Consider the following 15,924-nt stretch of genomic DNA (forward strand, 5'->3'; position numbering starts at 1 on the left):
AGAGGTGAAAGTCATCCACTAAGAACCCTTCATGTTTGTTTGATGTCCCGTTCAGTGATGCATGTCTGGAGGCACAATGGCCCGACCGTGTATATAGGTCATGTTAACAGATCCGTCTGGCCAGTAAGCAGTGAAAGGCTACAGACACCAAGAGCTCCATCCATTATCTATGGACCCCTGCATGATTAATGAGAGAGAAAGAGGGACGGATATAGCCCCAAGTATGTAGGTCCTTTTCGTCGGCACGGCTAACAGATTAAACGACAAATCATCTGCGGCATTAGCCTGAGTGTATCATATCAGATGGCATTTGGCAGCGAATGTTTGGGGTTTTTATATACATAAATACATACACACACACACCCACCCACACACACACACACAGCAGCAGCTTCAATACCAGGAGCCAGACTTTTTTTGTTCCTTTATTTTCATGGCTGGTATTATTCTGTCTAAAGCACACTAAAAGCACACAATCACTAGTCATCACCATGGCCGTTGTTTGCGATGAAGGTGTGCCATTTTAAGTGCAAATAGTGCTTTATATGGCATCTAAAAGCACACTACCAGTCATCCATTGGGCTGTTGTGGATCAAAGGCAAACAACCCAACCCACCCACATGTGTGCCAGTAAATGTTAGTGATTATACAGACTGGCAGCTATTTCCAAACATTCAACCATGAATGATCCAGTAAGCAGGCCTAGCTTTAGCCTAAATTGATTTCATCATCCTCCTGCGGATATCCGAGTGATGTGCTGATTCACTTTGGGCAATCTCTAGTGTAAGAAATCTTTCACAAAATTAGAGCCAGCTTCAACTGAAAACCGCCCTCTCCCCCCCTTTAAAGTGCTAAAATAAAATATGATGCCCTGGTAATGACAACGTGTCACATACAAATAAAACCTCCCCTGGCTAACCCGTCTCGTGCGAGCCTCTTTATTAAAACAGCATTCACCCGATCCACAGCTCTGGATGTCATTTCACGCTTTGATTACTTCAAGCTGCTCTCTCGGTGAAGAGGACATCGCTGGTTGGTCGAACGAGAAGCTGACTTGCCTGCACGCGCAATGACGGACGGACTCATTTGTAAAAAAAACAGCAAACATCCCACAGCCATCATAGTCACCGATTTATCAATGAGAGGCAGAGAGGCAAAAAAATAGCCGCCACGTGTCAAATAGTGAGATGTATACGGCATGAATCGAGCTTTCCTGTGCACGTCCTCGCAGCAGAGAAATCAACAGATCACAGACAGACACGCCTTAAAAAAAGCATGCCTCTGTTATTTTATGAATCAAAAATGGAGCTTATAAACTCGTTCAACTTCCACTTCTGTCTTTACAACAGCCTGGGAGTGTGAGAGTGAAAAATCGGACCCTACCCCGGTTGTCAACGTATTGCTTTGTAAGGAAGGAATTTCATGTGGGAGCCTGGAAGTGCGTGACAGAGGAACTGTATTGTTCAAGGCAACAGCAAAGTCGCGCTGTGGGTGAATAGGCCACCCGAAAGCCGATTGTGTGGCAAAAAGTTCAGAGTAAGCAATTTATCAACCGTGAATGATCTGTCGTTCTGCTTTCATGTAATATGAAGAATAAGACTGCAGCACTTCAATTATGAAGCATAAATACAGGACTGTCTCAGAAAATTAGAATATTGTGATAATCCCCATACGTGTGATTTAGTTTACTGAACCAAGCTGAGTGTTTTTCAAGGCTCAGGAAACCCTTGCAGGTGTTTCGTTTAATTAGACGATTCAAGTGATTAGTTGAATACCCTACTAGTATACTTTTTCATGATATTCTAATATTTAGAGATAGGATATTTGAGTTTTCTTAAGCTGTAAGCCATAATCAGCAATATTAAAAGAATAAAAGGCTTGCAATATTTCAGTTGATTTGTAATGAATCCAGAATTTATGACATTTTTGTTTTTTTAATTGCATTACACAAAATAAAGAACTTTATCACAATATTCTAATTTTCTGAGACAGTCCTGTAAGTGTTAAATCGTCAGTGATCTTAATCAATGTTTCCCCACAAACATCAAGCGGCTTCATGAAGCCACCTGCTATGTAGTTCCAAGCTCTATTAAAAAAAAAAAAAAAAAAAAAAAAATCACATGATCAATATGCATGTGAACGTACAGGTGGGCACACATCCACAAGCACACTGTGTGAACTAGCATGCCACGAAGAGCGACTGCTTGCTAACTGGCCATTTCAAATTACGATCCACACAAGAACCGTGCCTTTGATAACTAAACTCACACCATGCAGTATCTCTCGCCACCATGTTACGTGCCAGAGTCATGTCGGCTCAGATCAAAGTCGGAGAGAGAGAGAGAGAGAGTTGCTTTTTTAAAGTAGTTGACGGCGTTCCAAATTATTCAAGTCTGCCGAGAAGTCAAAGTGTTCCCTTAACCAGTGTTTTTGAATGGATATAAAGTCCCTACATTCACGAAATGCTCCGCTATGATATAGCAGATTGACACGAGAGATTAACTGTTTCTTTCGCCTGAGCGGCAGTTATATAACGAGACCGCACGCTAGTCGACTTGCTACATTCCACTCACACATGATTTTACGCCGTGGTCTCGCATTAAGGATGCCTCCCGCCTAAATCCAATGAATTGTGGTAATGTTAGGTAATGCACTGCGTGACAAAAGGCAAGAACATCTGAAAGTCAGCGATATCATTCTCGATACCCGCAGGATTTGTTAAAAGGACTAAAGGCTAAATGTGCCCCCCGCCCCCCCCCCCAAAACTGTCCCAGTGTTGGGATAGTAGATTACTGAATAAACATTTTGCAATAGACAAGCTCCTGTGCCAGGGTGCCTTGTTTATTCATTCATAATACATGGGGCTCCTCTTCCATTATTGATTCACTGTGAAGCAAACCTCACCCTGGGGTACAACGCTCTTTTTGTTCCAGAATGTAAAAGGCAGGATATCTGTGGTGCTGCAGAACCGTTTGTAAGAGAGTCACAGAAATAAGAAAAAGACAACGTCTTGGATAAATGCACTGCAGCAAACCCACTGAAATATGTCGCCGGGAGAGGAAAAACAACACCTAAATAGACTGGGTGGCAGGACCAAAAACACGTGGTTCAAACCATAAAAACTCTGCAATTACCAGCAAACCCGGGCCCGTCAACACAAGTTCACACTCCTCTAATAAACTCAATCAGAGTTTGCTTGGCAGAGGACAGAGGCCTTTATTCTTTTCGCTTCACCTGTGTTTACAAACCCCACTGAGACAATATTTACTCAAAAGGCTCAAATAAACCAACCCAAAGCAGGCTTGGTGAGGACACGCCGCCCTTTAGCTACAGCAAGAGCCCTTTCCTCCCCTTTCCACTTTATCTCAATGCCAGACGACAAGAGTATTAGCGGATCGATCACGTGTCGTTACAGCGCCCGTGGATCAGGGAGACAATAGGAAGGGAGACAGACAACATGCAGATGTTTTGATGGGTGGCAGGCGCCAGTGAGCGATTAGCGCTTAAGGGCAGTAAGCTGTCAGGCAGTTCCTCGTGGCAGCTGTGGCACATGGGGCTCAGCTCGACTTTAAGAAGCTTCATTAAAAGGCAGACACACACACACACACAGACTGGCAAAGGGAAGGAAGCTGAAAGGCAAGGGGAGAGGAAGTCATTGTGGTTTGGGTGGAAAACAGAGATAAGCCAGCTTCCTGAACTTCATCGTTGGGGGGGGGGGGGATACAGTGTGCATGTCTCCGTCTGTGTACGTGTGCGGCAGAGCAACGTGGAATGGAGGCCCTCAGGGCGAGAGCACGGCTCACGTTCATGTCATTCTCAAGCATCCCTTTCAAAACATCATTTTTTAACGTCCGCCTCCCTTTCTTCTTCGTCCGTTTGTCCGGAAATTAGCACCAAAAGAAGTGGTTTTACTACAAAGTTTGAATGGCACGCTGGAGAGCAGCTGCCGCCAGGTCGTGAAAGAAAGGAAGGAGTCATGGCGCAGGAGGGAACAGAGGATGAGTCATGTTTCCTCTGGGCATTGCTTCCCATTTCCTTTTCTGTACAAACAAGAGCAAGAATCTACAGCCAGGGCTCTTTGAGACGGTTCGCAGGCACAGCTGTGCTTTGAGCTAAATGCTAGCATCAACATGATTAAGTCACAATGGCAATGCTGACACGCTGATGTTTTAGCAGGCTTAATGTTTGCCACGTACACATTTTAACTTAGAGTACAGCGTGCCAGCACTTGCTGATTAACACGCTGACATTTGCAAATTAGCGCTACGCACAAAGTACAGCTGAGGCTGAAGAGGAGGGCAGTAGTTTTTTGCAGTTATTTGATCAGGAACCAAAGTATTACATCGATGAAAAATGTGGTGGTACGAGTGAAAGACCGACATTGCCAGCCATAGAGCAAGTGTGGCTAAAAACAAACAATCCTCAGGGTGCGTGGATACAACGAGTATTAAAGTTGTGCAGTGTTCTTGTGAACATCTATGATCCTCGAAAGAAGAAAAAGAAAAAATGAGTTCATCGAATAGTCAAAAAAAGGTCAAACACATTTTAGGATCCTCCTCCACATGACTAACCTTTACGAGTCTATGTGAGTCTGTGTATGTATGTACGAGGTTCCCATGGGCACCGAGATAAACATCTCAATAAAACTGGCTTGTTGAGTCCGACCAGTTCTCGGCAGGACACCTTTCCCATGGGAGAGCTTCTTGCTAGGGTAATGAATTTCACTCCTTTATTGGATATGTGTACAGACACGCCCACGCACATACACACAACTGGGGTGATATCATATATATATATATATATATATATATATATATATATATAAATAAAAGACTCTCCTCCTCCTGTTCATGGTCCATGTTTAGCACCAGAGACTAAAATAGTCCTCTCTCAAAGAGCAGCATGTGGCTCCTATCCAGGCCTTACTCACAGGTGACTGGTGGGTGTCTGTCGCTGCATGTGTGCCTACATCTGTTTGTGTGTGTCTGCACAAAGTGGAAGATAAATTTAGACAGTCATTAGCATAAAACCCTTTTTTTTCCATGTCATTAAGTCACTAGCCCTCCCCCCCACACACACACACACACACACACACACACACACACACACACAGCCGGTGTGTCGCTGCCATCCTGTTCTGCAGAGTCTTATTTCATTTTCATCAGCTGGAGTCCACAACGATTCATGCAGATTCACGGTGCTGCTGCCGGCGTGGAGGAGGGACTCAAAGCTTTGAAGTTAAACTCAACTCGTGTCACAGAATTAGCTGTGGAGCATATATATATATATATGGTATACTACAAATACTGTCCTGGTCCTCCTTCGAGGGTACTGTAGAGTATACACAAAGCTGTGGTCAGCAGTTTTCATGCGAGGTGAGCTTTGGAGAGAGCGTTGATGTCTAATTCCAGCAGAGGATTAAAAGCAGCTGATGATAGAAGTGTGTGATTGGAGCAGAGAGCGAGAAAGAGACTTGGGCTGCAGAATATTATACAAGGACACACTAGTGCTTGCATTGTTTATGAAGCAATACATTTAGCCCTCAATCACAAACGTGATGATACAAAGTGTAGCGGGAAAAGCCAACAGGTACATAATGGTGTTCCATCCTCAAACCCATCCTCGGCTGGAGAGAAATGGCAGCAGCCAAATGTGTGCCAGTGTTCTCCCACTCACACACACAGACATAAAGGAAAGAAAGGTTTGACAATTTGACAAAGTTCTTCACCTTTAAATCAAGTCACAAGCCTGTCTGCTGAATGAAAGTGTGAATGCATGAAGACTGTGGAAGCCCATGTTTAAGAAAATCAAAGAATGGGTTGGTTGGATGGTTTTGTGCTCACACAGAGATTGACTACAATCACAAAAGGCTAAATATGGCTGTGTTGATGCTACAAATCATGAGAAAAGTGCCACACTGATATGAGTATAGCACAAAGGAAGCAGAGTGCTAACGCCTGCAGTGTGGCGCTCTTCTCTCTGATCCACAGATCCCAGTCAGGCTCTTCGGTCAGGCCGGCTATTAATAGCCAAACAATCAGCCATTCCCCACAAGGTAGGGCAGCAGCACTGGGCAAGAACCACGCTCACAATGTGTGTGTGTGTGTGTGTGTGTGTGTCTGCTTCCTTGAAACACATGAAAAGATTACAGGGCTGCTTTTGGTCAGAAATGCCATATGTGCTCTGAGTGGTCCCCCTGGTGCCCGATGTAAAAGTGTAGCGATAAAATAATGTTATCAGAACCGGCTGCATTAGCACAGAGATGAGTGACCTCGGCTCGATGCACTCAGGCATGCAGTATGTACAGTATGTTACCATGAAACAAACGCAGAGCAACAGAAGTACAGAGGAGAGAAAAGAAAATATTGTCTACGTAAAAAGCCAATATTTTTGGATAAAAAAGGTCCTTTGGGTACCTTACGGACTCGGGGAGCCAACCGGGTGTCTGTGTATCCGCGAGTGTCTTTCTTTGATTTTCTAGTACTGTCTCTTTAAATTTCTCAACGAGCTTTGTTTGCCCCTTTGCGCTATGTTCGACTCCTAGCAAACACCTGTCAGCTACAAGAGATTCACTGGCGTCGTTACACAGAGACGGACAAAACAGAGAGTGGGGAACGGAAATATGTTGTTTTTTTTCGGAAATAGTCTGAAGTGGGTCTGTTCCGCAATGACAGTATTCTGCAACAGCTAAACAAAAGAAAACTACATTACTGCTGACTGATTACGTCATCTATTAAATATATTCGTGCTGCACAACTCTTCCACAGTGCTGAATAATGTGAATGCATAAAAACACAAACAAGGAGCATTGTTTGAATATGACTTGCGAGGAGAGAGGGACAGAGATCCTTTTGGAGCCAACCCAGACCTGCCAGCAGATCTGCTGTTTTCTTGGATGTCGGAGTGACATCACTGAAAAAGAAGGACTACATAATCCAGCAGACGATGTGTAAGAGGTTTCACTGGATACCCAAGGCCGCAAGGATCTACTCTTATCCTGTATCCTGGATTGTGCCCAGCTCGCTCAGTATACTGTACGTTCTCACCATGTAACCAATACTCAGACAAGTAAACGATGCACATGGGGTCAAAGCAGGGTGAAGACATCACCAACTGCCCATCTCTCTTCCCCTGCACATACTATTCAAAAGACATTTAAGCTGATTTTTAGAAGAATAGATGTGAACATGCTGCGTCAAGTTGATGATTGTAAATGTAGGTTGAGAATGACTTAATGATCAAGTCAAGTTTTTTCAAGTTGTTCTGCTCCTTCTGCAAAGTGCAACATGTCTTTACCTTGGGGGTTCATTGTCATCACGGATTTCAAACATCGGTACTGGATGGTTAGTCGAGAAAGAAGCTATTGCTTTTAATGTGAAGGACGTTTGTATACGCCTGTATCTGATCATGATGCCACAGCGATATTTGACCAGGAAAACACATCAATAAACCAAACAATTAAGTCAGAAATGACATTTAGTAACATGGACTTTAATGCTGTGATGGTAGGTGGTGGAAGTGTTGTGAGAGGCCAATGCAGCTTTAAAAGGCAGTGAGTCGGTCACTGGGTTCTTGACTTTACCCTCCTGTTGTGTGGACATGGGGCCACAGCTGAAGCTCCATCAACAAACGAAGACAAAGGTTCAATAAACAGGGTTTGAAACTGTTCAAATAATAAAGTTGTACAATTTGTTGTGATCACAAAAACATGATCATCTCAGACTGAAACCAAAGGGGATCCCTCTCTTCTAATATCCATAACTCGCTCAATGTTGACAAACTTAAAGTGTACATTTTCTAAAGGGGTGAGGAAAAAAAACGACAGTCTACAAGGGATTGGTGGAAGAATGATGGGGTGAAGAACTGCCTACTTTCAACTTCTTACATAAAAAATGGAAATCAATAGTTTGTCCATTCTCTAATGGGATTCTTCTTCTGTCGTTCTGTGGTCTAAACCCAAAGGCAAGAACTACCACTAGAAATATAAAGCATCATTAATGAATATTAAGCCACCTTGGGAACTCTTTTCATTCATTTGCATCCACAAGAGCTGGACTGATTTGTCAGTGCAGCACCTTTTTTGGCCAGTAATGCAGCACATTAGTAGCTCTCAAACTGACCAGAAAAACACTTAAGACAAATAGCACAATATCTGAAGCCCCAGCCTTCAACCACACAAGCATGCCATATCCTACAGGAAGCACTAACTCTGCCCTATCAACTACATGTCAGTACTAAGAGTGTACAGAGGAAGGTTGTGATCAGTGACTTAAGACTGTGTAACAATAGTTAGTATGTAGAGGGGAAATGGCATCGATTCAAGAGAAGAAACTTATTCCCAGCGTTGGCAACCACTACCTAGACGAAAAGAGGAAGCAGTCAGTTGCTACGATACAGCACAGAATATGCAAACGTCCTAAGAGTGAGGAGACGACCTTTAAACGGCAGATCTCTACAAATTACTTTGCACTCTGGCAAGAATGTGCAGTCAAGTACTCAGTTGTAAGTGTTGATCATCCACAGTGAAAAATCCACTCAAAGTCCGGTACTCAAAACTCCACAATAATGCTCAAGTATCAGATCTGAATATGACACAGAAGGCTGGTTTTTCTGTCGTCTTACAGACTATTGCAAATGCTAAACTAGTGTTACGTAAGCATGTTAAGGAAACGGACTTTTTGCGGGCTGGGTGAATGTTCTGTGGTTGTTCTACTGCTCGGGTATGTCACGACGGACAGGATCTACTTCCCCAACTGTGACTGGAGTTTATGAGCATTATTTACAGCCGGGAAAAGGAGTTAACAAATGGGTTAACCAATTACAGATCGGTTGTGGGCACGCATGCTTGTTCTAAATCATTTAGAGTACGTTTTTGATCTCTCTCGCCTTATCGCATCCTCACAAGAGAGAACGAGTGCATCAGTAAGACCGAAACCACTTCAGTGAGTCGTTACGTCAGTAACACAGAAGTAGCAGGCGTGCACCCGTGGGTGATGGAAACTACTGAAACCTAGTTGACTGGACACAATCAGCAAGGCATCAGAGATCATTTATGTAAGAATTGTAATTGAGTGGTACACTCCTTTAAGCATGGATTATACAGCCGTTTGTGGCACAGGTGACCCGCTTCAAGGGAATCAATGGCAGACGGCCCCGAGGAGTAAACATCGCGGATCAACTCCTCGTTTAGTGGCCGAACTTTTCAGATGACAGCGCAACTTGTGGTTAGGGAAGATCAATACTCCAGAGCCACTGAAGAGTAAGGTGACAGAGGCCTGGTGAATGTGTCTCAGTCTATCTGTTCCTGTGAAGGTGAGTCAGCTGACTTACCTCAATGGAATCACAAGTGACAGTGCAAAGTCACACTAATAAATATTCATGTCTCGCTTTATATTGGATGCAGCTCCCTCATCCCATTGGACTCCCGGCCAAGCACGGTGAATAAACCAGAAAAGGAACAGCTGGTTCACATCAGAGATTATAGACCTCAGTCCCATGATCACACAGACACTGAAATTGAACATAAGAGCGGACACATTTCTGTAAAATGCCGAACAACTACAAAGTAAGAAATACATCAAAATGAATGGGGATGGCCCCATCATACCCAGAGGCAAATCCTCAAGTCGTGTTAGCGTTTACCTTCAAATCTACAACATCATATACGTGTAGTTGATTGACCTGTAACTGTAAGCTGTGAAAAATGATTCCCTGAAAATACGTTCTCTGTGCCGACCATGCAAACATTAAACTGGTGCTCTAAGCCGAGAGGCTTTTTTAGCACAGAAACAAAATCCACCCTCATAACTCCACGGCCATTAGCAACGGAACTAATGAGTTATTAAGCTGAGTCATGTGTCCACTTTTGAGGCAACGCAGAGCGCTTCAGAGTGCAGAGGGTTGACAGATGCAAAGAGTTCCCTGCCTATCTATGGCGAGCCCGGCCATGTGTTTTGTTCCATCACAAAGCACTGCAGAAGAAATAGAAAGCAATACTTTTTTTCCATAATGCTAGCACAACACATTTGGATTTCATTGATAATTTATTGGCTTTACAATACCACGGCTGCATTTATTATTAGAAGGAAATGAAACCACACCCATGGCAGTCACCATCATGCGTTAACTAACAATACAGGATAAGGAAACAGAAAATAAACACCAACAACATGCTTCAGTTTTCCAGAAAAACTAAAAAAGCTAAGAAGCTTTAAGGGGTCCCTGGAGCGTATCTATTCTAATACTACGTAATGAACCATAATCACTCAATACAGAATATCTATCTTCATCATAGACAAAGTATTACACAATACTATTTGTGCTGGGTAAACGTAGCCGAGGGTCCAAGGACAGAGGATGTTGTATGTTTTGTGATATTGGGCGATACAAATAAAGTTACAATTATTGAATTGAAACATGTGTATTGGCCTTCTTATCAGTCACTCTTCCTCCATGGTCAAGGCTTCTTTCTCTCTGGATTAAATGTCACGCACAGACGAGCCTCATTAAACTCATGATCATAAAGCCTAAGCCACCTTTATGAAGATCTGTTTGTAACCGTTACTTTGCTGCCTGCTGTCAACCGCCCAGTAATGTTAACAACATAGCCAAGTCTTTCCATATTCCCCTGGAGAAATCACACATGCTCGTCTCGATTGTGTACTGTAATAACGGCAGCAGCCAGCAGTGATCCATTAGAGAGAGCTGAGGGGAAAGAAATCAATTGGAGGCATAAGACTCCCCAGAGAGAGACAATTAAAAGACAAAAGGAGGCGGCAGAGAAACTCTGACAAGACCCGAGGGCTTAAAAAGTGAGATCAGCTGAGCGGTCCCAAGCCAGGGGCTTTGGGGACTGAGCCAGCAGCAGGGGGACCTCAGAGGGAAGCCAAGTTGGCATTCTTCAGGCAAAATACATATTCTGATTGTTTGACCGAGGTCCAGAGATATCCCGACAGTCACCTCGACATTACATGATTTTTACTACTTATTTAAAAACGTCAGTGAAACTCATTTTAACCCGGCCATTCGGTGTGTTCCAGCGCGAGACGTGTGTCGCTGATAGCAGGGAATTGTCAGCGGATAAAAGGGAAAGCTGGGAGTCAAACCCTCAGCACCGGGTGGGCTCAGAGGCCTACAGTACAATGGCCGGGCGGAAAACGCTGCGGCAACAACAACAAAAGGGGGCTTGTTATCATGATAAAAGACGTGGCCGGCGACTGTGACAAACGGCGATCCAATATGTCACATAAACAGGAGACCGATTGTACAGCAGGCCTTTTGTGACCACAGGACACACGGCAGCACCGCCTGTACACTGAGAGCTGGTACCTAGAACTGCATCGTTAGACATCATTGGTACGCCGAAAAAAAAGGACGCGCGAGCTACAAAAACCAGCGTGCTTGCTCACTGCCAGTAAATTCTACCTAAGCGCCACGCGCTCGACAACAATATTCAGCTGACAAGATGTTTTTAAAAGGTTATTGCTGACAGTAAAAACATTACATCACCCAAAAGACTCTACTGATCCGAAGAGAACCAAAAGATTTACCATTTAAAACGATGTCAAAAGAAATAACACAGACAACAAAGAAACCTCACAGTTGAATGTCAAAAACCCATCATTGACGTCATCTTATCAGGAGGAGATTGTCAAGCAAACAATACGGTGCCGGTGGATATTTCCACACCGCCATGCATCTAAGAGCCCTCCTGCTTCATCAGGTCAAACCACCTTTATCTGGAGCATTCGATACATCCAACAAAAGATACAGTATACCGTCTCTTTTGACAATAAAGAAGGGCGTGTGTCAGTCACTCAAAGACAATGAAGAGCAGCGCAAACAAACAGCTAGTTGTGAAGGCTCATTGTGTATGTGTGAAAAGGCCAGTGGTGAGATACGACGCGAGCACAGCTGCTGCTTATTGAAACAGCTGCAGCTGTGGCCGGACTTCACAGCTGATGCTACAAATGAGTTGCAAAAGTCCCTTCCCAGAGGAAGCCAACCTTTCAAGATCAATAATGAATAAGTGGCTAAATGTCGAGAAAAACGTTGCTAACCTAGTCTTCTAACCTTGTTTTGAATTATTAAATAAAGTAGCTACGTTTCTTACACTTCAGGGGGATTGTTTGAGCCATGTCGTAGGGCGATTTCTGATTTTCTGTCATAAATAGCACAACGTTTGGAAGCAGGCAACACTTTTTGTTTTCTGGGTTGTAGGAGTCAACTGGTTTCCAAGTCTGAAACTCGATATCATGCTTTATGATGCCTTGGCCTGTTGGATGCATTGTTGAAGGGGGAAGGGGGGACAAAACTGGGCTGGAAATCAACCCATGCAGCACAGCACAAAGGATGTCAGCATGGAGCGCATATGTGATATTAACATGCATCATCGACAGCGACGGTAAATGTCCCACCCAAAAAAATAGGTAATCTGCAAGGCAGCTCTGCTTAATTGTGTCAAAGTGTAATAATATTATGATAAATCCTAAAGGGATTAAGATCAGTACCAACTACCACGCATATGTAGTTAAAAACAAACAGCAGTACACGTCTATGTGTGCCACGTGATGATCTCAAAGAGAACTAAAAGAAGTTATCTTTTGCGAGGCCAGTGGAGAACAAGTGGGTGTTTAAGCTAGAGATGGGGGGGGGGCAGATACGACTTTTCATACCAGAACCCCTGAACCGGAGTGGGTGAACATAGTGCACAGAAAACGCAGGAGGACTTATTAGTCAAAGTTGTAACGGCGTGATACTGAGAGGGGACAGGCTGTGTGAGAGAGAGAGAGAAAGAAAGAAAGAAAGAAAGAAAGAAAGAAAGAAAGAAAGAAAGAAAGAAAGGAAGGGGGAGAAGAAGAGAGAAGGAGAATGTCAGTTCAAATTTCACAGCTCCCATTATAGCTCCGACACAAGGCCAGTGCGCAGGCCCGTCTCTCCCGTGGGATACATACAGTCCGACATACACTACAGCAGCTCCATAAAGAGGAGTGTCATTGTCTGTTGGGCCACACAGATCATACTGCATCCGAGTGAATGTATTGATTTCTGTGGTGTCGACAGCGGCTCTAGCACAGCAGAGGCACCCAGTTGGCAGGAAGCTAACAAACCACACATGGGTGACACCTGTCCAACAGAGGGGTGTGGCCCAGGGTTGTATTCAAATAGAGAGAAACAACCAAGCACAGCCAGGAGAGTTTCTCCGGGAGTCCATGCAAATAAACAAAAAGACTCTCCTCGCTTACTGCTGCTTGGCTTCCTCTGACTACAGTGCTATGAAACTATAAAAAGGTAAAGGGTATGACGAGTGTCTGGACATAAAATACGCTGTACGACGTGTGAAAACTATTGTTGATTGATAGATAATTGTGGTTCCGGACTCAAGCAGCAAATGATCAGAATTAGCAACGTAGCTAATAACTGTTCTGTAGCTACCGTAGTAATGTAAAACTAGGGGGTAGCCTCGTGCTAATGATGTAATCGTGTCGAGTTAGAAAGTGATGTCGCTCTGCAGATGCAGCAGCTTAATCAAAACCCGAGTTTAATCTCACATAAGTGTTGGCTGTATGTCCTTAGGGAGTACTTTTAAGGTTTTCTTCCACCCAGTTACAAACATTACAATCATGCTAATAATTATACTTCTATTCACTCTTTAAATGCACTTGATCTCCTTGCCAAGTTTAGAGAATGCGTTTATGAGAGAAAGCAGAGCATGCCACTTCAAAAAGTTAGTCTTCACCGAGCAACATTCTAGATTTTGAACATTACATTTCACCTTTTTCCTATGATTTCACGTGCAAACTTTGACTATCACAGTTGAGAATAGAGAACGTCCCGCCAGACACACCACCTTTCTACTCTCAGGTGTGCACAACAAGGCTTTGCTGAGGGTCCAGCAGGAAGAGAGGAGTGAGTCATGAGCCTCGCATGCAAGAAAGCTCGGCAGGAGAAAGAAATAGGCTCATCTGTATGTGACCGCACGCTGATAAGGAAAGAGGAAGGACACGAACGAGTGATTCTGAAACTGATGACACAGGGCCAAGATGCACAGCAAATAATGATGCCAGCATTATTTTACTTGTTTAATCTATTGTAGCTCTATACAAGAAAGTGTTACTCATATTGATTTTGAGTGGATTCCCTGTTGTTCACACTAAACTGGAAAACATAACTTCAGTTGAATTCCATTCTTTCAGTACAAGAGAAACAACAACAAAAACCAAGATATGTTAGTATGTGGCTAACACATTGTAGGTACCAGGACAATAAATAAAAAAGGGACATTTAAGATTCCACCCTGTTAACACGAGCAAAATCACAATGTAATTGGAAGAAACCACTCAGTGGCACTTCATATTTGCGTTTTGTTTCCCCTAGAAGGCCGTCAAAGAAACCCTGATCCGTGCGGACATGACTAGACGCTTCCACGCTCCACCCCGGGCTCTGATGAGCTGTGAAATCATTGATATGGAAATGTTCTTTGCATACATGCACGTGCTGTGGTTTAGGTGTGGTGCCCGGTGAATGTGAAAGTGCACATCTTGTTCTTGTTGCACTACAAACTTTTGCACATATAGTGCAATGGATTCCAGTTGAGAAAACTATCACTAGCTAATAGAATCCAGACTAATCTCTCCTACAGTGGTTGCCCAACCCATTGCAGACAGACAAGAGACGGTGTGGTGCCCTGTGTCATTACAAATGAGCACAAATGTCGGTCATTTGACACAAAACTAGTCGTGTGTGTTCCTAGCAGCGAGGAGAAACACTGGTCATTGCGGCCTATAACGTCACTTACACACTATACCAGGGCTAACTTCAAGTGAATGTTTGGAGAAATTAAACTAGTTAATCCAGATTATAGTGGTGATCTGATGTAAAGCAGATCAAAGGGCTCTCCTTTTCGGACTCCAGTTGGAGAACCGCTGGATTAGGTTATGTGCATCGATGGGAAGAGACAAAAGGCATTAGCTGTAGTGTAGCCTCTCGTTTTCAGTCAATCCGCAATGTGTCACGGCTAGGCTAACGTTTGGAGAGAATAGCGCTGCGCATCATCAGCCGCTGCTGCTAACGTTGTGTGCACTTATGCTAGCTACTCACAATGGATGTGCAGTATAAAAAATGTATTATCAAGTCAGAAAGGCTCGTGGATTCATATCTTCTTCTTTTAAAACACATACCTGGTCAACGGGGAGATTGATAATTTCGCTGATTGGCTGCAACAGAGTGGATCCAGTGCATGATGCAGCCGTTTGGGTAGCCATGCTCGGTCGGTGTCCGTAAATCCTTTCTCTCTCCTTTCTCTCTCTCCTTTCTCCCTCTCTCTCTCTCTCTCTTCTCCTTCCTCCGGTTCACTTCACTCCCCTCTCGGCGTTTGCGATGATAAATTCACTGATGCCGCTGCTGCTGTTGTTGCGAAGGGCTGGACGGTTGTCATCCACAGCGCACATCCAACAAAGAGTGCGCAACTGCAACGAGATAACTGCTGCTTGACCACTTTCTCTTCCGTCTGACGTCAGTTAGGAACACCGGACGTCGTATTTTACCTAGGAGTTAGCGAAAAGGCCTCACGCTTGACGTTTTTTTAAAACAATTTTTACATTTGTATTTTAATTATTACGCGGGGGAACGTTTTAGATGTTACCAGCCTAAACTTCTGATAAAACCTTTTTGGAAAATCTTTACATTTCTCGTTTCAAAGGGCGTTTACATGATTTAAGGAGCGTTACTGTTGTGAGCTTGAGTAGTATGTTTTGTTTTTGTTTTTAATTAATGCGTACCTTTTGGCTTACTTCTTTGTGTGTCTAATCGTTCACGTTTAACATGTTTTTAACGTTACGCTACCCACGAATGAGACAATGGTTAATATCGTCGTAGATTAGGACGTGAACTATCTTGGTAGCGCGGTTTCTTTGACAACAATAA

The 15,924-nt window shown here is 43.7% G+C and overlaps 1 protein-coding gene across 2 annotated transcripts in view; it reads right to left on the reverse strand.

Moving 5' to 3' along the window:
* The window catches only part of mboat2a (membrane bound O-acyltransferase domain containing 2a), a 37,019-nt gene extending 21,578 nt beyond the window's left edge, over positions 1 to 15,441 (reverse strand). For both annotated transcript variants that reach the window (XM_079174282.1, XM_079174281.1), the window contains exon 1: positions 15,180 to 15,441. Coding sequence is in view for 1 of the 2 variants with exons in the window: in XM_079174281.1 (XP_079030407.1) it covers positions 15,180 to 15,263 (84 nt within the window). In the remaining variant the exon portion in view is untranslated. The remainder of the gene's footprint in view (positions 1 to 15,179) is intronic.
* Between the last annotated feature and the right edge of the window lie 483 nt (positions 15,442 to 15,924).

The sequence above is a fragment of the Pholis gunnellus genome, assembly GCF_910591455.1.
Source record: "Pholis gunnellus genome assembly, chromosome: 15".
Taxonomy (NCBI): Eukaryota; Metazoa; Chordata; class Actinopteri; order Perciformes; family Pholidae; genus Pholis; species Pholis gunnellus.